The 27,548-nt window shown below is 37.3% G+C and overlaps 1 protein-coding gene across 1 annotated transcript in view; it reads right to left on the bottom strand.

Annotated features, from left to right (window-relative positions):
- The window catches only part of PGM2L1 (phosphoglucomutase 2 like 1), a 44,950-nt gene extending 35,627 nt beyond the window's left edge, over nt 1–9,323 (bottom strand). Inside the window, exon 1 of the mRNA XM_069469257.1 lies at nt 9,213–9,323. Within this exon, the coding sequence (XP_069325358.1) occupies nt 9,213–9,323 (111 nt within the window). The remainder of the gene's footprint in view (nt 1–9,212) is intronic.
- Between the last annotated feature and the right edge of the window lie 18,225 nt (nt 9,324–27,548).

Below are 27,548 nucleotides of genomic sequence, written 5' to 3'. Positions count from 1 at the left end.
GTGGGCAAAGGACATGAATAGAAATTTTTCAAAAGAAGATAGAAGAATGGCCAACAAACATATGAAAAAATGCTCAACATCTCTAATCATCAGGGAAATGCATATCAAAACCACAATGAGATATCACTTAACTCCAGTGAGAATGGCCTTTATCAAAAAGTCCCATAACAATAAATCTTGGCGTGGATGCAGAGAGACAGGAACACTCATACACTGCTGGTGGGACTGCAAACTAGTGCAACCTCTGTAGAAAGCAATATGGAGATACCTTAAACAGATACAAGTAGACCTACCATTTGATCCAGCAATCCCATTATTGGGCATCTACCCAAAAGAACAAAAGACATTCTATAACAAAGACATCTGCACCTGAATGTTTATAGCAGCACAATTCACAATTGCAAAGATGTGGAAACAACCCAAGTGCCCATCAATACATGAGTGGATTAATAAAATGTGGTATATGTATACCATGGAGCACTACTCAGCTATGAGAAACAATGGTGATATAGCACCTCTTATATTTTCCTGGATAGAGTTGGAACCCATTCTACTAAGTGAAGTATCCCAAGAATGGAAAAATAAGCACCACATGTACTCACCATCAAATTGGTTTCACTGATCATTACCTAAGAGCACATTCAGGAATAACCCTGATTGGGTGTTGGGCAGATGTGGGTGCGGGAGGGGATGGGTGTATACATACATAATGAGTGTGATGCGCACTGTCTAGGGGATGGACACGTTTGAAGCTCTGACTCGAGGGGGTGGGAGGCCAAGGGCAATATACGTAACCTAAACTTTTGTACCCCCACAATATGCTGAAATAATAAAAACAAACAAACAAACAAAGAGACAACAAAATAATAAAAAAAATAAATAAAAAAATATAGACCTATATACCTATCTATTTATCTGTATCTACATATCTTGGAGGTCCTTTTAATACATACAGATTTATGTTATTCTTTTACTGTAGAGTGTTCCAGTTTATTTAACCATTCCTAAATTGGTGAGCATTTAGGTTTTTTCTAATTTTCACTAGCATAAATAATGAAATATTTCAGACATAAAATTACATGAAAAAATTCTGAAGCAGCAGCACAAAATAAAACCACTGCTTACATTAAAGATTTTCTAACAAGGTAGGTTCTGATTACCTAAAAGCTAAAATGCCTTTGAATCTGAGAGATATAGTATTTTTCATTTACAATATTATATTCTTCATATTTTCATCAAATATGACAATGTCCATGGTTTTCTTTAATAAGAAACATTGTTCATTAAATTATTTGGTGAAAAGATCCTATGCAGGATCAGCAACACTATCCTGCTCAATGTCTGCCTATTCTTCTCCACCAGCATAAATCATTTTCTCTACTAACTCCCCACACCAGAGGGCAGCAGCCTCAGTACTAATTGGCAGTAATGCAGAGAGCAATTGACATGAAAAGATACTCAGTAAAATCTGCACTAAATTACTAATCAACATTTTTGGGGGAAATATTTCTAAAAAACCAATCAGATATGAATTAGGTAAAAACAATGAAATAAACCAGTCATGCTCTTTCTCCAAAAGGACAGATGAATAAAGTCTAATTTAGATTATTTAGGGAGGTACCATTAAAATCTCAGCTAATGAAATATATATGATATTTACATTCTTTTGCTATTCAATGTATCTCATGAGTAAAATCTGGAAGAATCAAATAATGATAATTTCCTTTTTATTAGATTCTCCATTTTTTAAATAAGAGGAGAGGAAGAGAGAGGGAAAATAATTCTAGATCAAAGATATATTTGAATAGGCTTTCCAATGGCCTTGTGGAAAACTTAAAGGAATTAAACAAAAATATTTTATGAAACAAAAAATAGGACAAAGAAGGCCACCAAATAACAAGCAGAAGTAGCCAGTCTACCTATTTTGAAAATTGTCTATACGAAAATTGCCTATATGACAATTTTCAAAAAAGGTATGAAAAAATATGAATTTCTTCCCTTTTAATTATATATATTTAAAAATAATAGACAATTTTATTACATCCCTCCCACCACCCTCAATAATAGACAATTTTTTAAAGCGGTTGTAGGTTTACAGAAAATTGAACAGATAGTACAGGAAGTTCTCATGTATCCTCCTTTTAGTTTCCCCTATTAACATTTTGTATTATTGTGGTAAATTTGTTATAATCCAATATTGATATATTATTATTAACTAAAGTCTTTAGTTTACATCAGGGTTCACTCCTTGTGTTATAAAATACAATGGATTTTGATGAATGTATAATGACATGTATCCATCATTTACGGATCATACAGAATAGCTTCATTGCCCCCAAAATCCTTCGTGTGCCTATTCATCCCTTCATTCTACCCTCTGGTAACCATTGATCTTTTTACTGTCTTCTCTATGGTTTTGCCTTTTTCCAGACTGAGGTATAACTGGAATCATACATTATGTAGCTTTTTCACATTGGCTTCTTTCAGTAAACAATCTGCATTTAAAGTTCTTCCATGTTTTTTCATGGCTTCATTAGCTCATTTCTTTTTGTGCCTTGCCAGTTCATTTCTTTTAATCACTGAATAATATTCCATTGTATGGATATACCACAGTTTGTTATTCATTCACCAACATCTTGGCTGTTTCCAGTTTCAAGTACATTTTTGTTAATTTGAAAAAATAATAGAGAGTTTTAGTTCAGGATAAAGGACTTAAACACTTTTCTCTTCTCCCTCCTGAGAACTTATTATTAATCATATGACAGTTAAAGAATAAAAGGACTAAACCCACAATGTAAAAAGAACTACAGCAAGGTGTCAGTGGGTACTGAGGAGTGGATGCAATTTCAACAAATTCCTGAAAGACAAAAAGTAGCATGAAACAAAGCATAATAAGCCAAAACCCAAAATATGCTGATAACATCTATATTTTGTTCTATAATCAAAATTAAATCTTGTCTACAGCGTGGCTGAACCAAGAGGACATTATGCTGAATGAAATAAGCCAGTCGCAAAAAGACAAATACTGTATGATTCCACTTATATGAGGTACCCAGAGTAGTCAAATTCATAGAAACAGAAAGTAGAACGCTGGTTGTCAGGGGCTGGGAGGAGGAGGAAATGGGGTATTGTTTAATGGCTATGGAGTTTCAGTTTAGCAAGATGAAAAAGTTCTGGAGATCTGTTGCATGACAATGTAAATGAACTTAGAAACACTAATGAACTGTACACTTAAAAATGGTCAAGATGGTAACTTATGTTACATGTTTTTACAATAAAAAAATTAAATCTTGTGTTTTGTCCTCTAATTGATTCTCAAAGTTGAAAATAATGTAAGCACTATGTTAAGACCATCTAAATATTGTTCACTGTAGATCCCAGTAGTGGGTTCTACAGATTAAATTACTTTCTCTCCAGGTACACCTGTGTCATCTGAAGGTGTTGAGATCAAATGGATTTTTTTTTCTTAAGCTCCATCAATTAATTGTTCAAAATCATGTCCCATTTTAGTTTGCTTCATTTTTGGACCATAACTTACTTATTCAGGTTTGTTCTTCCTTCCTTGCTTATTTGGGTCTTTCCTTCCTTCCTTTATTCCCACCCTCCCTCCCTCCTTTCTTACTTCCTCCTTCCCTCCCTCCTTCCCTTCTTTCCATCCTTCCATGGGTAATTGCTTTTCTTTTTTTGATGATGCTGTTGACAGAAATAACAAGCCATATTCACCACATCACTGACATCTTCCAGCTTTTTACTATTTATGGCATAGATGTTGAATTCTCTTTCAAGACATATTTATTGATGCCTAAAGTGGATCTAGTACACTGCTGTCATCTAGGATTTCTTTACATTGGACTCCTGGGGCAGTTACCCCACGTCAACTTCTCTCATCTCTCCTTTTGCTATGTTTCCACAACTTTAACTTTTATATCTTCTATTACATTTGGCAGGGGTGGGGTATAATCATGTTTTTTTCCTTAATTTCCAAGAGCTCATTCTTGTTTCCTGTTCCTTTTTTTATGGCATCTTTCCTTATTTGATGAAATCATTGTGTAATTTAATTAGAAAATTGTAAATTCTTATGCTCCCTGATTTATCTGTTTTTTTCTGGGTAGATTGCTCTAACATTTTTCATGCAACTTATTTTGTTGATATAGCTTGATCCTTGGATAGTCAATAGATTTTTCTGGGAAGCTGGTGTGGGTTTTCTCCAATTTTGTGTATAAAGTACTTCTTCTGCCAGTCTCCCCTTAAGTAGAATGGCCAGTTGGGAGCTCTGTGTTTGTGAGTTGAGCTTATTGTCCTGTAGACTTTGCTAGCACTAATTATTTAAATTTTCAAGACAATAATGAAAACTAATAGCATAACTATCAAAATTTAGGAGGAGTTGAGGTTGTGGTGCATGCCTTGAGCCCAGGAGTTCCAGACTGCAGTGAGCTAAGATTGTGCCACTGTAGCCCAGCCTGGATGACAGAGTGAGACCCTGTCTTTAAAAAAAACAAAAAAAATTTAGGAGGCATAGAGAATAGTATGAGTGAGCTATCATTTTTCATAGCACAGGCATATATTTTACAGAGAATATCTAATGCTTTAAAACAAATCAAGAAATATTGGTACCAGCATATTAGTCTTGTCATAGTAACCACAAAAGTAACTAAAAAACTGTTTAAAAAATGGCCTCTAAGGAGCAAACTGAGGAAGAGGTAATTAGGAACACTGCTTTCCATTATAGTCCCTTCTGTACTATCTTTTTAAGACCACAAGCATGTATTTCTTCAAAATAAATAAAAGCAAATTGAAAATAAAATAATGGAAACGGAGGAGAAAATGTAGGAAATATAAAAAGAAAAAATGATTTTAATTCTAAAAAAAGAAATAAACATTCAAACACTCATATGTACTAAATTTCTTGGACAGAGGAAGAATATTGTTGTCAAGGAGACCAAAGCAACTGTTGAGCAGAAAATTTAGCTCTTTAAAGAAAAAGGAACCCATGACAATTTATTCTGCAGAATATTATACCCTACTCCAGCTTTACAAAAGCCAATAAAATGGTTTTAATGAGGTCCTTGAAACTTTGTTTATGATGTGACTACATTTTTAAAGATTTGGTTTGTGGAGTCTACTACACTGATAAGAGTAAAAGTCAGATGACGTAGGTATGAGTTTCAACTCTACCACTTAAAAGCCATGTACTCTTGGGCAGGTCACTTTCCTTTTCTGAGCCTAAGTTTCTTCACTTATGAAAATGGGGATAATAGTACCTGCCTAACACACTGCTGCTGAGAATATCAAATGAGACTAAGCACTTTACAAAGGTTGAAATATTACACAAATAAATTCAAGGAATAAGTACTAACATTTCCCTGAATTAATAAAGCCATATGTACTCTTGACTGATTAAATGCCAAATTAAGTATTAAAAAAAGGTGAACAAAAAAATGTGATATAAACTAGTATCATAAAAATTGGATTTGAGCTAGGTGGCAGATTCAAGCTCTAGTCCAGGCTCTACAACTAGATAATGTCCACGACTTCTTTGGGTCTCTACACACTCAAACTAAACTAGACTATCTTTGTAAAGGTGCTTCATGGGTGTATTTTCCATCACACAATGATAATTTAAAAGGGAATTTGTTCACCACCTTTTTTATCAGGCCTATATCTTACTCGGGAAAACTTCTGTTAGACATTTGAAAATCACTGGCTTGAACTGAAATTTTTTATTTCTATTTTCAGGCTTTTTATAAACCTAAATTATCTTTAACCTTACATTCTACTCTTTCTCAACACAGACCTCCACTCTGAGACCAGTTTGTTCTACTTAACTATTTCTTAAAATGCCATGGCCAATTCCTGCCTCCACATTGTTGTCAATATATAGGAAGTTCAACACCTTTGTGGTTGCTGCTAGAGCTGGCTGAGCAGCTCTGCCCTGTGTCCCAGTACCACTCCCTACTTACCCACCCAAACTTTGCCAGTGCTTAATATCTTGGATATAAGACCGCTTTCAAATAGAAAAGCCACAGTGGATCAGAAACAGAACACAGTTCTTAAGTTAAAGAGAATCTAGCTTCCAGGCCAGCACCACTTCTCTGTAATTTGACAGAATGTATGAAAGCACTGAAAGAACGAACTAGGAAGGAGGTGGGAGCCTTAGTCAGCACTAAAACATAGCAGGAAAGAACACTGATAGTAGAGTCATCTGTGCACTGCCTAGAGGAGAAACACCTTGTTGAGTTCTAATGGTAGGATAGTCCCATCATGGAGATGGGTGCATTCACTTGTTACAGGCTGATGCTGTTAAAGGTTTATGTCATATATCTGACTCCCTGTGATTTGATTTCATAATCACCAAAAATCTTCTGATCCTTTGACTTCTCTTATGGTGCATCTAGAAAATTCCCTAACTAGAAACACATTCACTTAGCTATTACATCTGTGCTGTAAGTTAGTAAAATTGCATTCTGAATTCAGACATCTGTTTCTGTGACCTTGAGCAGAGAGAGTCCATCCTGACAAGAGGCAGACTAACAAATCAGTTTGAAGGCCTAGGAATGGAAAGGTCAGATCCTGCACTGGTAAATTTATCAACAGAAAGCCACTCCGTGGAAACTACATGGGGTACCCCAGACTGCCCAATAAATCCCCTCTTGTTGCACTATTTTCTTTTCTTTTCTTTTTTTTTTCTGTTAACATTTGTAAACACCTTTATTTATTCAAGGCCACTAAAGACAAACAAAAGCCCTTCTATGTATGACCTGGTCTTTACATACATTCCACAAAATTTCTATATACCTTAAGCTACAGCAGAAACAAATGTTCTTAGTACACGCATTGAAGTTTCTATCTCTCCTTGTCATAGTCCTCCTCTTCATTAGTTTTTAATTCTGAAAGCTCAGCACAAATGACTTTTTTTCCACATAAATGCTTTTCAAACTACACAACCCACCCAGAATAAAATTAGTAATCTTGGTGACCAAGGCAAGTAGCAAATTGCCCTCAGATCAATTTATAACTTATATAAGGGCATCAGAGACTCAACAATATATGCCTCATGAGAGTGATGAAGAATTGGCAGCATGTGGTAGGTTCCTTTTTTAACTAAATAGGTATTAATCAGGTGTTAAACTCAGTTTCTCTGTGTCAAAAGCTACCAGTCTGAACTATTATTTTACATTTCTGCACTCTAAATTTCTGTGCCGTGGGACATACCCTGGCTTCCGTACAGTTATCAATCTATAGTAGCTACACCTTTGTTTCCCAATTAAAACATATCTTTGTTTCTCCTTCCCATTAAGAGAGGATCAATGAAGAAATTACTTTTTAATGATAAAATTACTTAAATCTATTCCTCTGTGAAGGGTATTTATTGCTTGCTCCCTGTATATATTTGTGTTTTATCTTCTCTTCTATGGTCTTTGAAGGTATGATCCATATCTATTTCATCTTTCTATATCCCACAAGTTTTCAATCAGTGCCTTGTATGTAGACGGCACTTTAAATATAAATTAAGAATTTCTCTTCCATTTTCAAGGAAATTTCTCCTCATTCTTTTTATATGTATCCCATCTTCTCATGAAATCTTCCTTGACCATTCCAATCCAGTTTACTCCTACTTTTGAAATAAGTGACTGCCTATAAACCATTTAATTGCCACCAAAACTACTCTGGCATTACTTTTTTATAGCATTTTATGGTTTATATTTCAGTATATCCCAACAATATATAGGCACAGCATGGACAATTAATAAATATTAATTCATTCAACCAATCTTTCAGAAGTTAGTCAGGAGTCTCATTAGGAAAAGTATAGTTAAAACTGGCATCTAAAGAGAACAAAAAGAATCTTGCCACTTTAAGTGTAGTCCACAAACCAGCAGCATTTCTATCACCTGAAAGATCATTCTGAAGCACAATCTCGGCCCCAGCACAGGCCTCCTGAATCAGAATCTGCATTTGAAAATCCCCAGGTAAGCTGTAAGCACTTTAAGGTTTGAGAAGCACTGCTTAGACTGTAAAGGAAAAATTTTAATGTTCAAGATGCATATGACCAAATAACACAAACATCTCCTTATAATTGCTTATTTGTTGGTCATCTTTATCTGCAAAAACTAAAGACTTGTTGAGGGCAGGAACCCTTTCTGTTTTCCTTACCACTAGTCTTTCCTGGGCTTTAGAGGGCTTGGAACATCACCTAGTGCTCAGCATTTTTTGCTAAATGAATAACTGAACAAGGTAAAAATAAAACTTTTCCATAAAGCTAACCCTTTAGGAAATTGATTTGTACAACATGATTTCACATACTACCATACAAATTATTTAATTCAGTATCATTAATTCCATTTAAAATGTGCTGCCTTCTCTATTTCAACAAATGTATTTTATGCACTTGACAAAGCAAAAGCTTGGATTATCCTCCTCTGTTTGCAGCCACTAGGGCCCTCTTTTACAAGTAAGATAGCTGCATTTTCATTCTGGCTGTCACAAATTCATCCCGTATGCCCGCAAGAGACTTAATCATCACAACAACTTGGTGGGGAGGAAAGGGGAGAGGATGAATGGTTAAGGCAAAAACAATTCTGTATCAGGAGTGTCACAGGGAACCTAGAAAACACGATTCTTTGACTAGGATATTTGCAGAAAATAGCTGCCGGCAAGGGAATGAAATTAAGAAGTAAGAAAAACCCTTGCCTTTCTCAAGAGCAAAAGGTGATACTAGAGAATACCAGGAGTGATAAAAGACCAGAGACTACCTATAGACAGAAGGTGGAAACACATCCGGATAGCGGTTAGAAACGTCCAAGAAGGGTGCCAGAAACCTCTTTCAGGTTTGCAGAGAAGAAGTCAAGGGAGAAAGGGGAAAGGGAATAGCTCTGTGAAGGGTATAACTTACGATGATGTTTTTTTTTTTTCTTGAAAAAGAGATGACATGCACTTGAAGGGGAAGGGGTAAGGGGGGAGGAAGGGAGGTTGCAATTCAGGGCGCTGCCAAAGGAAGCGATGCAGATGTCTCTCTGCCCGGTTTAGACGTCCAACAGAGGCAGCCCAGGCATAGGTGGGTGGCAACGCCCAGCTCCACTGGCCCCCGCCCCACTGCCCGAGCCATCTCCTCTGAAGCCTACGAGGCCCTGGGTGGGGACAGGAAAGAGCCGACTGTGCGTGGGAGGGTGTGCGGCAGGAGGTGGCGGATGCTGGGCTGACCAGGTACCCACCTTATCCCAGCGGAGCCACTGCCCGATGGCCGTGTCTAGCTGAGGGTCCCCGGTGTGGTAGGCGGTATGGAGCAGGTTGGAGTTCAGGTCCCCCTCTGCGTTTTCAGCCATGGCAGGCAGACTGGGGTGTGCAGGCCGGGGGTCCAGCGAAAACACCGAGTTGGTGGGGTCTGGGGCGCGTTCAGCAGGGTCCAGACGTCCCCTCCTCACTGAAGGGCATCAGAGACCAACCGCAGGGTGTTTGCGCCAGCTCCTGCCGCAGCTTTAGGGAATCGGGAGAAAGAGGGGATATGGCCGCCAGCTCGCCAGCGGACCAGGTCCGGGTCTTTGAACGAGCTGACTGAGGCAGTCGCGCTGCAACAGAACAACAGTCCCAGACGTCTGGGTCTTGGCCCCAGCCGCCGCCGCCCTCGCCGCCTTAGGCCCCGCCCCCTGGCCGTCGGCCCCGCCCCTTCCCGCCTCCGCTGATTGAAGTCCCCGAGGCACGAGGCGCGAGCCCGGGAGCGCGCTCCGCACGCCTCCGCAGTAGCGCAAGTTTACAGTCGCCTGAGTGTTGAGGCAATGGTGCATGTTTATTTTTTTAATTTTCCTTGTTGCCATCACCACACACTCCCTAGCGTCTCCTTTCCTCCATCTGCCCTCACGGCTACCACGAGCAAACTGACTCCGTGCTCGCTCAGAGAGTCCCCGGCGCGCGCTCAGACCTCCAGCTTCATCTAGGGACACGCGCCGGGGGGCGGGGGGCGGTGTGTGCGAGTAACCCGCGCGCGGCCTCACGGGAATTGTAGTTCTTACCTTTCCCTGACATCAGCGGAGACCGCCGCAAAAACTACAACTCCCAAGAGCCCCGCGCCCTCCCTTTCCTCAAAGGAAAAAGATCTACCTCGAGGCTGTTCCTCACAGCCTTGTTAATTGTGCTTTGTGGCCCTGGCGTTAAATTAAATTAAACAAAGAATGACATAGTAAAGGAGCAACTGGTATCCATTTAGTGCTTTACAGTTTACGAGTCGCGTCCTGTCCCTTCAACCATCTAGTGAGGTAGGTGGGCGTAATCCTTTCCTATTTTACACACAAAGAGGAAACTGAGAGCTGCACCGACTTTTTAGGAGGCCAAGTTCATGAATGAAGGAACTAGGGTTCCAATCCCGTTTCAGGTGTCCTCAGTTGGCAGTTATTTTAGCTCTGCTGCGACAGTGGACTAGGAGATAGAGAGAACAAAATGACCAGAAAATAGACAAGTTGTTAAGGGAAGATGGGTCTGCATTTAACCTTAACATAAAAACGTATAAGCGGCACAAGATAAAAAGAGCGATGGCAGTGGGAATACAGAGGAAGAAGAAATTAGTTCGCTCAAATTGAAATAATCTTCAGTTTCTTCTTAGCCACTTCTCTTCTATACAATGCTCACCTTTCTAGTCACGTAACTTGAGGTCTGGTCAATGCTGAGAAGTGCTTACCTGTCAGCTACCCAGCTGCTCCTGAGTTTCTTGGTTTGGCCTTCTTACAATGGCTGTCATTTTGGCCAAGTATCTCACAACTCTTTCCCTAGTCAGCTTTTTTGTAAGGAGGGTATAATAATACTTACACCATGGCTGTATACTAATTTAATAAATGGCTTTAGACTGCTTTGAGGTTCACAGATAAAAGACATAATAAATTCAAAGTATTATTTTCTTTCCTTTTTTTTTTTTTTTTTTGAGACAGAGTCTCACTCTGTGGCCCAGGCTAGAGTGAGTGCCGTGGCGTCAGCCTAGCTCACAGCAACCTCAGACTCCTGAGCTCAAGGGATCCTCCTGTCTCAGCCTCCCGAGTAGCTGGGACTACAGGCATGCACCACCATGCCCGGCTAATTTTTTCTATATATATTTTTAGCTGTCCATATAATTTCTTTCTATTTTTAGTAGAGATGGGGTCTCGCTCTTGCTCAGGCTGTTTTCTTTCCTTTAAAATGCCAGTTATTATAATAAAATACAAACTACCAAGGTACAAAAGGATTGTGGTGCCAGTTCCTCAAATACATGCCATAGTTGGGAGTTGCAGTTTTTGCCAAGCAACTGAGTGTTTCTTTTGTGGAGTCAGCAAGTTCTTTTAATCACACAAGTCCTGGGAAACAACCATGTGTCTTGGAGAGAAATTCATCTTCCACCATCATTACCATTGTCCATGATAAGTATTAATTAAACAATTACTCTATGATAAGCATTATGCTAGAACCTGAGGCTACAGGAATGCTAATAATTGTTCCTTTCAAGAAATAAAATCTGTCTGGGGAGATAGGATATATGCAAGAAAAGATAGCCCATGATAAATATCAAATGCTTGCTGCAAACAATTAGTTTAAGTCTGAGATGGTCAATAAAAGCATCAGGCAGAAGGAGGGACCTGCACTGGCTTTTAAGGAACAGAAAATAAACAAGTTGAGAAAAAGATGGAGGGCATTTCAAACCCATAAATCAGTGATTCTCAAATTTCCCAAGGAGTTTGTTTAAAATGTGTATTCCTGGACTATGCCCCCAGAGATTCTGAATCAGTACATTGAGATGTGGCCTGGGTACCTGCATATTTACAATATTTATTGACTGTGACATATGTGGCCATAATCTTGCAACTCAAGGTGTGATAGAAGCACCACTATGTTGGCATTCTCTGGGGGAAATAGAAAATTTCAGACCGCACCCCAGTTCTACCAGATCAGAATCTACATTTTATTAATAACAAGATCCAGTGATGATTTATATTTAAATTTGATAAGCAGTCTTTATAAGACAATTCTTAATTCAGTTCTGAAAAACACTACTGAATCAACACAACTTTCAAGAGATGGAAAAAAAGAGTTAATTAACCTTCACTTTTATCAGCAAGATCAAAACAGACATTAGCTTGTAACCAGAAATCTTGCCCAGTTTATTAGGCTTATTGCTTAGACATGAAGGGTAACCAAGGGAGACCCAGACCTAGGCTACAAACCTGTACAGCATGTTACTGTACTGAATATTGTAGGCCACTGGAACACAATGGTGAATATTTGTGTATCAAAACATATCTAAACATAGAAAAGGCACACTAAAAATATGGCATAAATGATTAAAAAATGGTACACCTGTATAGGGCACTTACCATGAATGGAGCTTGTAGGACTCTGGGTGAGTCACTAAGTGAAGGGTGAGTGAATGTGAAGGCCTAGGACTGAACACTACTACAGATTTTATATACACTGTACACTTAGGCTACATTATATTTATAAAATATTTTTTCTTTTTTCAATAATAAATTAACCTTAGCTTACTGCAATATTTTTACTTTATAAACTTTTTAATTTTTTAAGATTTTTTGACTCTTTTTGTAATAACACTTAGCTTAAAACACCAACATACTGTATGGCTGCACAGAAATATTTTCTTTTTTTATAGCCTTAGTCTATAAGGTTTTTTCTATTTTAAAAATCTGTTCTTTTTTACTTTTTAAACGTTTTTGTTATTAGTAAAAACTAAGACACACACACTTTAGCTCAGGCCCACACAGGATCAGGATCATCAGTATCACTGTTTTCTACCTCTACATCTTGTCCCACTGGAAGATCTCCAGGGGCAGTAACATGCATGGAGCTGTCATCTCCTATGATAGCAATGCTTTCTTCTGAAATACCTCCTGAAGGACTTGTCTGAGGCTGTTTTACAGTTAACATTTTTTTTATAAATTGAAGGTACACTTTTTTTTTTTTTTGAGACAAGTTCTTGCTCTCACCCAGGCTAGAGTGCAGTGGCATGAGTATAACTCCTAGGCTCAAGTGATCCTCCTGGCTCAGCCTCCTGAATAGCTAGGACTACAGGTATGTACCACCATACCTGGCTAATTTTTAAAATTTTTTGTAGAGACGGGGGTCTTGCTATGTTGCTCTGGCTGGTCTTGAACTCCTGGCCACAAGCAATCCTCCCACCTCAGCCTCCCAAAATGCTAAGATTACAGAAATGAGCCACCAGGCCTGGCCTTACAGTTTAAAATAACAATAAAAAAGTACAGTCTAGTATAGTAAATACATAAACCAGTAACATAGTTGTTTATTATCATCATCAAGTATCATGTACTGTAATAATTGTGCTATACTTTTATATGACTGCGCAGTAGGTTTGTTTACCAGTGTCACCACAAACACATGAACAATACGTTGAGCTACCATGTTGTGATGACTACAACATCACTAGGTGATAGGAATTTTTCAGCCCCATTATAATGTTATAGGACCACCATTGAATATGCTATTTGTCATTGACTGAAATGTCATTATGCAGCACATGACTATAATATATTATATATATTACATATACTATATATATAAAAATATATATGTAATGGACCTAATATTTTAGGATCATGATATATGTATAACTTACCCTCAAATGGCTCAGAAAAATGCTATGTATATGTATATACAAATATTTATTATATCCATATATATACAAACATATGCTAACTATGTAGCTAGATAAATAGCAAATGATAAAATGAAGGGGAAATGTTAACAGTAGATTAATATGGGTAAAGGACATATGAGTATTCTTTATACCATTTTTATTTTTGAACTTCAGAATTATTTCCAAATAAAAAAGTTTAAAAGAAAAACCTCAAGTGTATAAGAAATATCTATTTCTTTATTATTTTTAAAAATCCAATTGAAAGACTCCAAGCTGTCATTCTGTTGAGAAAGCAAGAAATTAAATTTTCATCAATATCAGAGGTTTCCCTCCCCATTCAGGCTTTATGTGGTACTGGGAGAAACAGGAAGACTCTATAGCTCTAGTTCATCAAAGTTTCTGCTAACCTCTGCATTGTCCAAGGCCATAGTGGTCACTGACACCAGAAGTCTGACAGCTTTCTCCTTGCGTAATATTCATAAGCAATCACCAGCAATCTTGGTTGAGGCTAGGAACCCCAAAGCTTCTGTCTAGGTTTACCAATAGCAATCTCTTCCAAAATCTTGCCTATTCCTTGAAGTGTTAGCACCAAGCAGAGTTCAAGGCTTCCCTCTCTCTCATCACCTTCCTATTTTAAGACTTTAAATCTTGAGGAAATCTATCATTCTGCTCCATGATTGCTCTGAAAAGAAGTATTTTCTCTTCTTGTTGCTCAGAAAGATACTTGTCATAAACTCTAGCGACCTATATTAAAAAAGAGAGGGAGAGAGAATGAGAGAGGAAGGGAGTCAGGAAAGGAAGTATCTTGCAAGCAACTTTCTACTTTTAGCCCTCTTACAAAAAACCTCTGAAGCAAGGGAGTACAACAAGAACAACAAATAAAAGGGTGGTTATCTTTGTGTAAGGGGGGATGGATGCAGAACACACACAGGATTGCAGTGAAGCAAGGTGAAGAATTTAGGGTACAGAATGTAAGGAGGCGATTGTAGAAGTGCAGGATTGGCACCCGAGAGTGAGTGCCTCATTACATTTTTTTAAGCAGCTTTATTGAGATATAATTTACAGACCATAAAAGTCACCCATTTAAAGTGTAAAATTCAATAGTTTTTAAATTACATTTGCAGAGATGTACAATTATCATTTCAGTCAATTTTAGAACATTTCATCACCTCAAAAAAGAAACTCTGTGCCCTTTAGCTATCAGCCCTCTGGCACCCTATCTTCCCACCCTCAGGCAGAAGCAACCACCAATCTGTTATAATTTGTATCTTTATAGATTTCCCTGTTCTGAACATTTTATCTAATGGAATTATATAATATGTGGTCTTTTGTAAGTGGCTTCTTTCACTTAGCATAATGTTTTCAAGGTTCATCCATATATCAGTACTTCATTCCTTTTTACAGCTAAATAATATTCCATCATATGGGCAACCACATTTGTTGATCCATTTGTCTCTTGATAGACATTTGGGTCATTTCTGCCTTTTGGATATTATAAATAATGCTGCTATAGACATTCATGTATAAGTTTTTGTGTGGAATATGTTTTATTTCTTTTAGCTATATGCCTAAGAGTAGATTTGCTGGGCCATATGGCAACTCTATGTTTAATCATTTGAGGAGCTACCAGATTGTTTTCCAAAGTGGTTGCGCCATTTTATATTCCCACCAACAGTGTATGAGTTCCAATTTCTCTACAGATTTGTCAACACTTTTTATTTACTTTCTGATTGTAGCCATTTTAGTGAGTATGAAATGATATCTCACTGTGGTTTTGATTTGAATTTTCCTGATGATTAATGATGTTGAACATCTTTTCATGTGCTTATTGGCCATTTGTGTATCTTACTTGGAGAAATACCTATTCAGATCCTTTGTCCATTTTTTAATTGGGTTATTGTCCTTTATTGAGTTTTAAGTGTTCTATATATTTCTGGATATAAGCCCCTGATGCAAATCAGATATAGGATTTGCAAATATTTGTCATTTGTGATTAGATGTAGTTTTTTACTTCTTCCTTTCCAATCTAAATGCCTTTGACTTTTTTTGCCTATTTGCCCTGGCTAGAACCTCCGGTATAATGTTGAATAGAAATGGCAAATGCAGATACCCTTGTCTTTTTCTTGATCTTAGGGGAAAATCATCCAGTCTTTCACCCTTAAGTATGAGTTTAACTGTGGGTTTTTTTTGTAGATGCTTTTTATCAGATTGATGACGTTCCTTTCTGTTCCTGTTTTTAGTTTGTGAAGTGTTTTTCTCATGAAAGAGTGTTAGGGTTTGTCAAATGCTTTTCCACATCTGTTGAGATGATCATGAGAGTTTTGTTGTTTATTATATTGCTATGAAGTATTACATTAATGAATTTTTGGAAGTTAAACTAAACTTGCATCCCACTTGGTCATAGTGTATCATATGTTACTGAATTCAGTTTGCTAGTATTTTGTTGAGGATTTATGTGTCCTTATTCCTAAAAGATATTGTTCTGTAGTTTTCTTGTGATATATTTGTCTTTCCTACTTTTCTAATTTTTGGAAGAGTTTGTGAAGAATTGGCATTCATTCTTGCTTAAATATTTGGTAGTATTCTGCTGTGAAGCCATCTGGGCCTGAGCTTTTCTTTGTGGGTAGTTTTCCGATTATTAATTCAATGTCTTCATGTATTATAGATCTATTCATTTGTCTATTTCTCCTTAAGCCAATTTTAGTACTTTGTGTCTTTGTAGGAATTTATTCATTCCATCTAAGTTATCTAATTTGTTGGCATACAATTGTTTACAGTATTCCTTTCTAATCCTTTTTATTTCTGTAAGGTCAGTAATAATGTCCCCTCTTTCATTTTGATTTTAGTAATGTGAGTCTTTTCTCCTTTTTTCCCCCTTGGTCAGTCTAGCTAAAGGTTTGTCAATTTTGTTGATCTTTTCAAAGAACCAACTTTTAGTTTGATTGATGTTTTTTCTATTGCTTTTCTATTTTTTATTTCATTAATTTCTACTCTAATTATTATTTTTCTTCTAGTTTACTAATCCTCACTCTAGCAGTATATAATCTACTAAACTGGCCCTTTGGTTTTCTGTGTGTGCGTGTATATATTCCAATGAAACTTTATTTACAGAAGCAGGTGGCAGGCCAGATTTGTCCCATGGACCACAGTTTGCCCATCCCTGATCCAGAGTAATGGTTCCCAACTCCGGATGCATGTCTTTTTAAGAAATTGACTACTGGGCTTCTGATTGACCCCCTGAGATCCTGATTTAACTGATCTGGGTTGGAGCATGGTCATCCATGGGGTTTCTCTGTTTTTGTTTTTGTTTCACTTTTAAGCTCTCCCACCTTTTCCAATGTGCAGCCAAGGCTGAGAGCCATCTCTTCAGAGCAGGGATCTGACATTTGGGTTGTTTGTTTTTAAAACAACAGAAATTTATTATCTCATACCTCTGGGGGCCAGATGTCCAAAGTCTAGGTGTCAGCAGGGCCAAATTTCCTTGAAGGTCCCAGGACTGAATCCTTACTTGCCTCTTCCAGCTTCTGGTGGTTGCAAGTATTCCTTAGCTTGTTGACTATATAACTCCAGTCTCTGCCTCTGTCTTCCCATGGTCTTCTTCCCTTCCAGCTTTGGAATGGCCAAGTAGAAGAGATGCTTAGGGCAAGGTATGGGGATACTATGGCACAGACCTTCCATGGCCAAGTGCCTAGGAGTTCCACTACTTTAAGGCTTGAAATTCTCTGGTGCTCTGGTGACCCGATGTAGGCTATGATTCATGGGCGATGTTTCCCTTCTAGCTTATCCTCACTGTGAATGTCTAGCTCTTTGAAATCCCCATGTTGTGAGAAGTTTCTCCTGTTAGACTCTTACCCTTCTGCAGACCTTGGGCTTTGTTTGCTGTCTCACTTAGCCATGTGAGTTTTAAAGTTAAGGTGCAAAATGTTAAGAATTGGCAAATGCTCTCAGGGCAAAAGCCACATTTTGCACAGTTACCTCTCTGGGATAATATCCCTTCACTTTTGGCCTGGTAATTTCTTAATGGCTTGTCATTTCTCCTCTGTGATTTAAAACAAGGTTAAAAAATAATTATTGAGCTAGTTTTAGCAAGAAGGTTAATACAAGTAACCTAGTCTGCCATCTTAGGAAACACTATTATTTTGATAATCATCTTATGGTGGTAAAATATTATATCAAATTGATCTACCATGGCATTTTTTTAGTGATTCTCATTTTGTTGGTCTCTTAGCTTGTCTCCACTTTTTTTCCCATGATAAATAACAAAAACAATGAACCTTTGTGAATAAAGTTATTTTTGCCTTCTGCATTATTTCATACCTAAATTTTTGAGAGTACAATTACTGGGAAATATACTATAAATATTTAGGGCATTTGATTTCTAAGAGTTGAACTAATTTCTTATGAATCAAATTGCACGATTTTAATATTTTTAGGTCAGTCATGGTGACATTAATATTTTTTAAAACCAAGTCCAGGCCGGGCGTGGTGGCTCACGCCTGTAATCCTAGCACTCTAGGAGGCTGAAGCGAGCTGATCGTTTGAGCTCAGGAGTTCGAGACCAGCCTGAGCAAGAGCGAGACCCCGTCTCTACTAAAAATAGAAAGAAATTAGCTGGACAGCTAAAAATATATACAGAACAAAACTAGCCGGGCATGGTGGCACATGCCTGTAGTCCCAGCTACTCGGGAGGCTGAGGCAGAAGGATTGCTTAAGCCCAGGAGTTTGAGGTTGCTGTGAGCTAGGCTGATGCCACCGCACTCTAGCCCGGGCAACAGAGCGAGACTCTGTCTCAAAATAAATTAAAATAAAATAAAATAAAACCAAGTCCAATAAACTAGTCCTAGCTACCCAAGTAAATAGTTCTTAGGCAGAAGATGAATTTTCCTGTATTTTTATATATTTTTTGAGACAGAGCCTTGCTCTGTTGCCTGGCCTAGTGTGTGGTGGCGTCATCATAGCTCACTGCAACCTCAAACACCTGGGCTAAGGCAATTCTCCTGCTTCAGCCTCCAGAGTAGCTGGGACTGTAGGCATATGCCACCACACCTGGCTAATTTTTCTATTTTTTGAGGAGATGCGGTCTTGGTCTTGCTCAGGCTGGTCTTGAACTCCTGGCCTCAAGCAATTCTCCTACTTTGGCCTCCCAGAGTGTTAGGATTACAGGCGTGAGCCACAGCACCATGAATTTTCTTTTAAAATATTAACTCTCTTAGATAAATCATTTAAGTTCAACTTAATGCAGCAAATACTTGCATGTCTATAGTGTGCAGGCACCTTTCTAGGTGTTACAGATTCAGGGGCAAACAAGATAGAAAAGCCTGGTCCCTGCCCTTATGAAGCCTAAGACGGGGAATACAGACAAATAACACATCATTGAAATACACTGTGATAAGTGCTTTGATGATAGCCCATAATACTATAAGACTACAGAGCAGGGGCACTTAACCCAGTCTAGGAGGGCCATGGAAGGTATCCTAGAGGAAAGCATAGCTAAACTTGGTAAGTATTCAAGTCAGATAGCCTAAGTTCTTCAACTTGATTTTTAATTTTCAAGATTCTTTGGGTTTTCTAGGTCCTTTGCGTTTCTATATTTTAGAATAAGCTTATCAATTTCTACCAACAAAGCCTGCTGGGATTATGATTGGCATTATGTTAAATCTTTAGATCAATTTAGGGATAATTGACATCTTAGAAATATTAAGTTTTCCAGTCCATGAAAATGGTATATTTCTCTGTTTTTGAAAGATTTACTTTAATTCCTCTCATCAATGTTAATGTAGTTTTCAGTGTAGAGGTCTTATAAGTCTTAAATGTATTCCTAAATACTTTATTGTTTATGCAAATGTGGAACAGAAGAATAAATAAGAGTTAGGAAAAAGCGATATGGCATTCTAGGCAAAGGAAACAAAAAGGATATTTGTATGCTTAAAGCTCAACATGAGAAATATCTGCTACAAGCCTTTTGAATCATGCTGAGGTGGAAGAAATACTGCTTAGGTGAATAACGGGCAAAAAGAAGACATGCTCTTTTTGAATTCCAAGGTCTACAACTATACACCTAATAATACAATACTAATAATATCTATGCAGTAGATACTATTATCTAATAATAGAACAATAATATTTAATACGTTCCTGAATTAGTTTAAGCTCTTTTAGGGAAGAATAAATTTGGAGGACTTATGTTATCTGACTTCAAGACTTACTAGAAAGCTGCAAAACCACATAATCAAGTGTATGTAGTACTAGCATTAGGACTGACAGACAAATCAATGGAACAGATTAAAGAGCCCAAAAATGGACCCACAATCATTTGATTTTCAACAAAAGAACCAAAGCATGCCAATAAGAAATGGAAAATCTCTTCACATATGGTATTAAAACAACCAAATATCCATCTGGGAAAAAAAAATCAGAGGTGGGCGGATCGTTTGAGCTCAGGAGTTCGAGACCAGCCTGAGCAAGAGCGAGACCCCATCTCTACTAAAAATAGAAAGAAATTATATGGACAGCTAAAAAATATATATATATAGAAAAAATTAGCCGGGCATGGTGGTGCATGCCTGTAGTCCCAGCCACTCGGGAGGCTGAGGCAGGAGGATCCCTTAAGCTCAAGAATTTGAGGTTGCTGTGAGCTAGGCTGACGCCACGGCACTCACTCTAGCCTGGGCAACAGAGTGAGACTCTGTCTCAAAAAAAAAAAAAAAAAAAAAAAAAAATCAACCTCAACCCATACCACAAGCCAAATATAAAAGTTAATTTTAGACAAATAATAGGCCTAAATGAAAAAGCTAAAGCTTCTAGAAGAAAACAAAGTAGAATATATTTGCAACTTGGGAATAGGTAAAGGTTTCTTAGGATACAGAAAGTTTTAATCACAAAAATATAAAATTGATAAATGGATTGTCATCAAAATTTAGAATTTATGCTCATCAATAGACAACCTTAAAATGATTTGGTAAGCTACAGATTGGGAGAAAATGTTTTCAAGATATATATCTGATAAAGAACTAGTATCCAGAATATAGACAGAATTCCTACAATGCAATAATAAAAAGACAAAAACAAAGACAAAAAATACACTGTATCTTTTGATTGCAAATGATAAAAACAAACTTAATCTAGTTTCAGTAGAAAACTGACTTTTTGTACAACAATGTGAATGTACTTAATGCCAATGAACTGTACACCTAAAAATGGTTAAAATTATAAAGTTTGTTATATGTATTTTGAAATATCTATTTTTACATACAATTCAAAATTTCAAAAATTGAATTTATTGGCTTATGTACCCGAGAAAGAGGAAATGAGCCAGCTTTGGGGACCCCTGGATCCAACATGAATTTTCTATAATAAAAAGTGAGATAGGTAGATAAATCCTGTGAAGATTTGATTCTCTAAAAATAACAAATTTTATCATGTGCAATTTTAACCATTGTGAGTTTTATTTTAGTGTTAATTATTTCTACCAGTGATGTTTATTACAAATTGGATAGAAAACTGATGATTTGTATTTAATTCTTTTACTTATTTATTTAATTTTTTAGAAGCAGTCTTGCTATGTTGCCTAGGCTGGACTGAAACTACTGGGCTGAAGTAATCCTCCTACCTCCGCCTCCAGAGGAGCTGGGACTACAAGAGCGGACTGCTGTATTGGGCTTTAATTTGTATCCATTTCTTAGCTATCCACAAGAAACTTGTGAGAAATTTTGTTAGGATGTTTCCACTGCAAGTAACAGCAAACCTTAAGTCAATTGGTTACAACCGAAGGGGAATGTACTACTTCCCATAGCAAGAAGCTCTACACTGAGACCACTCCAGGATTGATTCATTCAGTGGCTCAGAACTCTGCCATGCTCAGTGTGTCACCCTTGTCCTCATAGTTGCAAGAGGCTACCACATTCCCAGTCATCTGCCCAATGATGTCCAAGGGCAGAAAAGGACTGTGTGTGTCTTTCTATTAACCTGAGAAAACCTTCCAGAGGTCCTGGACAGCTTTCTACTCACATCTAATTGCCCAAATTAGATACGTGCCTAATTAATCCCTAGCAAGGTGAATGACACCACATCAGTGCCTTAGATCAGTCATAATTCCCTCCCAAAGTGCTGGAGCTGGAGAACCTTGGGCAGGAAGATGGAACCTGCTCAAAAGTGGAGCTCTGCCAGCATAGGAGAAAGAAGGGGCATAGGGAGAGGCTCCAACAATATTTGCTAAAGACAGGGAGGGACAAAAAGTAAATAAATAAATAGCAAGTGTAGAGAAGTGGAGAGTAACACACCAAAGAGGGAACAAGAGACACAGAGGCCACACTATCCTAAGCTCTTGAATGTACTATAGCATCAAACGTCCTGGGAAGGACATCAAAACATCTTATGTCACCCACAGGAACCTCAAAAGAAAGACTGGAGTTAATGAAGAGGTCAGTAAGTGCTCAATTCTTATTTTTGAGTACATGAACTTTTACATTAGGGGCAATAATAATTTGGCCTCATGAAGTAACTTTTCAAATAATTGGTATAAAGTCTGTCCCAAGAGTAATCCATTCTCCTTATGATAGGTACTCATTGAGCACTTGGAGAAACTGTTTTTGTGTGTGATCTCAGTCATGGTAAGGTAAGTAAGGATGTATCTCTGTGGACTACCTGCTTTTACTTTAGGCATTCTTTATTATTAAGAAATGGAATATTATTTGAAGTGATAGGAATTTCATTAAATTGTTTTGTGAGTCACTTTTTTGCAATTTTTTCAAGAGTTCTTTAAAAACTTGGGTCAATTAAAGCAAGTAGCCTTAAAGTTTGGCAACAAGCCTCTTTAAAACAGGTTGAGCCAGTTTTTCTCCCCCTTTTTAAACTAAGCATGTTAAACAGTTAAAACTAACCACAAACGTTATAGTTTATTTATTATGTGCTTTCAAGATGAAAAGAAATATGGTCTCAGCGAGTCACCTGGGGATAACTCAAAGTTTGTATCTAGCCTTGCCATGTGATTTTTTCTTTGTACCTGTCCTTTGGTTACCATGACAATTGGAGAGCTCAGGGGGAGAAAATATTTTTTTGACTGTTGGACTGAGAGCAAGAGGAAGACTAGAGACAGGTGTGGAAACATGAAGGTGGCTGAGTTGATTCAGGTCAGGAAACAATGAGAGCCGGGGGCTATGTGGATGTATCTATGCTAAGCATTTCCATGTTGTTTGTAGAAAAGACGAACATGATGCTAAGTCGTAGATAACAATGCAGAGTACATGAGTAAGAATGGAGAACCTAAAGGCTAGTGGGTCAGAAAAGTTTGTGTAACCACAGTGTCCCCTGCTCTGTCCTACAACAGATTCTGTGCCTTAGTCACAGAGTATGAGTGCTAGAGCCACACAGTCCATCAGCCAGGCAAGTAACACCCATCTCACCCCCTACCCTTTTATCAGGGTGTCTTGAGTAGAAGAATACAACCAGTTTAGCAGCTGGCTGTGATAGGTCCTGTCTGAAGTGCAGAAGCTAGCGAAGTCCCCAACTCATGGAACAGCCAAGGGGTGTTGGGGTACCTGGTCTCCTGTGGCAACCCTGGGGGTAGGTACTAACAACTAGCAAGCTGAGACTAAGGTAGAGAAGTTGTTGCCCAAGTTGGAACTGGCCTAATTTGGAACACACTAGTAAAAAGACTGGTCCTCACACAGGCTGCCCTTCTCAGCAGTTTGTTTCATCCCATTCTGCCCTGGGCACAGCCACCTCTTGGGATCCAGCTGCCAAAGGTAACAGTTTCAGAACTGATTCTGGTTTCTACCTATCACCAATACAGAATCAATCCCTCATTGTATTAGTCTGTTTGTGTTGCTATAAAGAAAATACCTGAGACTGGGTAATTTATAAAGAAAAGAAGTTTATGGCTGGGCGCAGTGGCTCACACCTGCAATCCTAGCACTTTGGGAGGCCAAGGCAGGAGGATCACTTGAGGCCAGAAGTTTGAGCCTGCAGTGAGTTATGATGAGGTCATTGTACTCCAGCCTGGGTGACAGAGTGAGAGACCCTGTCTCAAAAGAAAGAAAGAAAGAAAGCGAGAGAAGGAGGGAGAGAAAGAGAGAGAGAGAAAAGATGTTTCTTTGGCTCACGGTTCTACAGACTGTACCAGAAGCATCATGACAGCATCTGCTTCTGGTGAGGACTTCAGGGAGCTTCCAATCAAGGTGGAAGGTGAATGGGGAGCAGGTGTGTCACTCAGCCAGAGAAAGAATAAGGGAGAGAGGAGGTAGTGCCAGGCTCCTTTAAACAACCAGCTCTCCCACACTCCCATGAACTAAGAAAGTGAGAACTCACTCATTATCATGGGGAGGACACCAAGCCATTCATGAGGGGCCTGCCCCTGTGACCCAAACACTTCTCACCAGGTCCCACCTCCAACACTGGGGATCAGATTTCAACATGAGATTTGGAGGGGCCAAACATCCAAACCATATCACTCATGTTTTATTTTTTACTCTTATTAATTAAAAAAAATTTTTTTAAATATATTTTTATTTGTTACTTTTTATTTGTTGCAATACTGACTTAAAGTAGGGGTAGAGCAGTGTAGTTGTCCCCCAAAATAAGAGTTGGAAAATTTTATTGATTAAAATTGATGATGATTCATTTGACCCTAAGGAACTGTTTCCAAATGAATGACTGACTTTGAATTATGTCACTTATTTATTCTGTCTACCCTTTTGTGTTATTTCTCTGACATCCTGTGGGTGAAAATGGTGTTTGGTAATGTGTAACCTTTGAAAAGTGCATTTATTACATAGCTCTCAGCACCATGTAATTTGAACATTATAATGCTGGCTTTTTATGTTTCCTTTCTGCTTGTTCTCAGTTTTTTATTTCTGAATGTTCTGCAGTCTCTCTTTACTAAATGCTTGAATTACAAGTATACACAAAAGAGGTAGCTTTTATGACATGATAAGACGAGGATGTTGTGTTCTGGCTTTATAGTAATAGCATTGGGAAAAAATATTTTATTTTAAAAAAAACTGATCTGAAGCTAGGATAGCCTCCAGAAAAGGAATAGAAAAACAACAGCAACAACAACAACAAAAACAACTGAATTGGTTCTACTACAAAAGAGTTTTAGTTAACTAAATTTAGGGTGGCAAAAAGCCTGAAGAGTAATTCTTTGATCCTATAGTACTTTTATTTATCTATTAATTAGTTTTATTTTCATTGTGTTTATGTCCTTACATATTAACACTTTATTTTCAAATACTCAAAAATGGATATGTATTTCTTCTAGCTACATTATGGCCTATTTAAAATGATTTCATATTTGTTGACACAGTATTGATGATTCACATTTTTTGCACAGTTAGTATGTGGTTATTTTGCATCTTGGAGCAGCAACCTGGTCATCTGTTCTCTTGCCCCCTCCCCTGCAAACCATCTGCTTTCTCTCATAACAGCTCTACTGCTTACATATTCCATGTACTGTCTTTGACAAAAATTCATTCATTCATTTACCAAACATCTTATGTGTCCAAGGCACAATCGTATATATTGTGGGAAATATAAAAAATAAAACTGCATTATATAATGTTTTATAATTTTAAAAATTTTTTTATAATGCAGGGTGGATGGGAAATAGGGAGGAGGGTAGGGTTCTTTTGAAATGACCCTAGAAGTATATGGGCAGGATAGTGCCAGATAATTGAGAGGGAGGAGATTTACATAGAGAGATGTTAAATAGATATAGTTTATCCTTGTCTTTCCCACCTTATCCTCTCTTCATCCAAAGCTTGTTCCTACCACTTCTCCGTATTCCTTACCTGAATGAATGTGAGCTTCACAAGGGCAAGGGTTTTTATCTATTTTGTTCACTGCTGCCTATTCAGCACCAATACTGCCTGGCATATAGTAGATGCTTGGTAAGTATTATGAGTTGTTGAATGTATGAATGAAATTATAATTACCTGTAAGGTTTGGGGTCTCTGGCCTTCTAAAATGTCAGTTAGCTAAATTTTCCCTCTCAAACCTTGGCCAATACAATTTATGTCAAACTTTAAAAATTTTTAATTTTAGTTTATATTTTTAAAATTGTGAGTAACATTGCACATTATAGTATATGTTTTACAGCCATCTTTTTAGTTTGTTATTGTTATTAACTTCTTGTTTGTGTCTTTTCTCATTTTCATATTGGTTGTTTGTCTCTTTCTTATTAATTTGTAAGTGCTCTTTATAAATTAAAGAAATCAACTTTTTTTGTCTGCCACATGTATTGCAAATATTACTTCTAGCTTGTCATTCATATTTTGACTTTTATTGTATTATTTGTTATGTGTTATTTTAAAATTTTATTCAGTCATCTATATAAATATTTTATGTTTCCTGAGTTTCTTGATTATTTAAGAAAAATTATTCCCTGTTGTCTCCTAGCTTTAATTAGTTTACTTTTTTACTTATATATACCTTTGATCTATTTAAGACAGATAATATTTATTAAATAATTCACCTTTTGGCCACTAATTTGAAATATCATCTTATCAGATACTTAATTTCTCTGTCTTTGGATCGATAACTGGTCCTTCTTTTCCGTGCATGTGTCTGAACCAATATGCTTAGAATACTGTAATTTTATTATATGTTGTTTTGGGTATATGTGTGTATGTGTATGAGTGTGCGAGAGAGAAAGAGAGAAGTTCTATGCAATTTTAACCCATATATTGGTTTGTGTAACCACCACCACAATCAAGATACACAACTGTTCCATCTCTACAAAGGAAATTCCTAGTGCTACCCCTTTATATTCATACCCCCACTCTATCATGTTCCTGGTAAGCATTAATTTGTCCTCCACATCTATAGTTCTGTCACTTTGAGAATGTTATTAAATGGAGTCATACAGTAAATAGTCTCTTTAAATTGCCTTTTTTTCACTAGGCATAAGGCCCTTGGTATCCCTCAGGTTGTTGTTTGTATCACTAGTTTCTTCCTTTCTATTGCTGAGTGTAGTCCCCTGGATGGAGTTTGTTTAAACATTCACCAACAGAAGGACATTTGGGTTTTTTTTTTCAATTTTTTGCTATTACAAATAAAGCTCCTATAAACAGTCTTCTTGGTGAAGAATGTTGTTTTTCCTAAGTATAAAGTATTGGATTAAATGTAATCCTTAGTTTATGACACACTATCATCGTTGGTCCAATGCAGAGCCCTCTTATTCATTTATTTTCATTTATTTATTTGTACTGATAAAACGAAAGCCCCTGAACCCACCACCTAAGCCAAGAACAAATAACTTAGGTCTTTCTATGTTCTCCATCCCTATCCAATCCCCTCTGCTTCCACTTAGAGACAACACCCTCCATTTTGTTTTTATGATTCCCTTTGGGGAAGATGTGCTTTATCACATACATTGTTAGTTTTACTTATTTTTATTTTTATAAGAAGATTTTAATAATCTGTGTTATATTCTGGGACCTGCTATGTTACTAAAATTTTATTACTTATGACTTTATTTTCTTCCTGTAAAATTCTACTATGTGAACATAATAAGAAAATTTGTTTTTAGTTTTTACAGTTATGATTAGTGCTATTCTGAACATTCTTTGTTTCCAAATACACATATGCTAAGGTTTCCTTGAACATATACCTAGGAGTGAAATTGCTAGATCATAGAGTATGCAAATATTCAACGTCATGAAATAATACCACATAGTTTATCAAAGTAGTTATTCCGATTTACACTCCCCCAGAAATATGTCAGAGCTTCCTTTAATCCATATCTTCTTTGATACTTAGTTTTGTCAGACATCTTTATTTTTGCCATTTGAAAAGGTAAAAAAATGACATATCATTGAGATCTTAATTTGCATTTTCCCAATTTCTAATAATGTGTATTATTTTAGTCTTATGTGTTTCTTTTTCTGTAAAATGATTATGTCTTTTATATCTTTCTCTACTGTATTTT

Source organism: Eulemur rufifrons, chromosome 6 (assembly GCF_041146395.1).
Source record: "Eulemur rufifrons isolate Redbay chromosome 6, OSU_ERuf_1, whole genome shotgun sequence".
Lineage (NCBI taxonomy): Eukaryota > Metazoa > Chordata > Mammalia > Primates > Lemuridae > Eulemur > Eulemur rufifrons.
The sequence above is the reverse complement of the archived record's forward strand: the minus strand, read 5'-3'. Positions and strand labels throughout refer to the sequence as shown.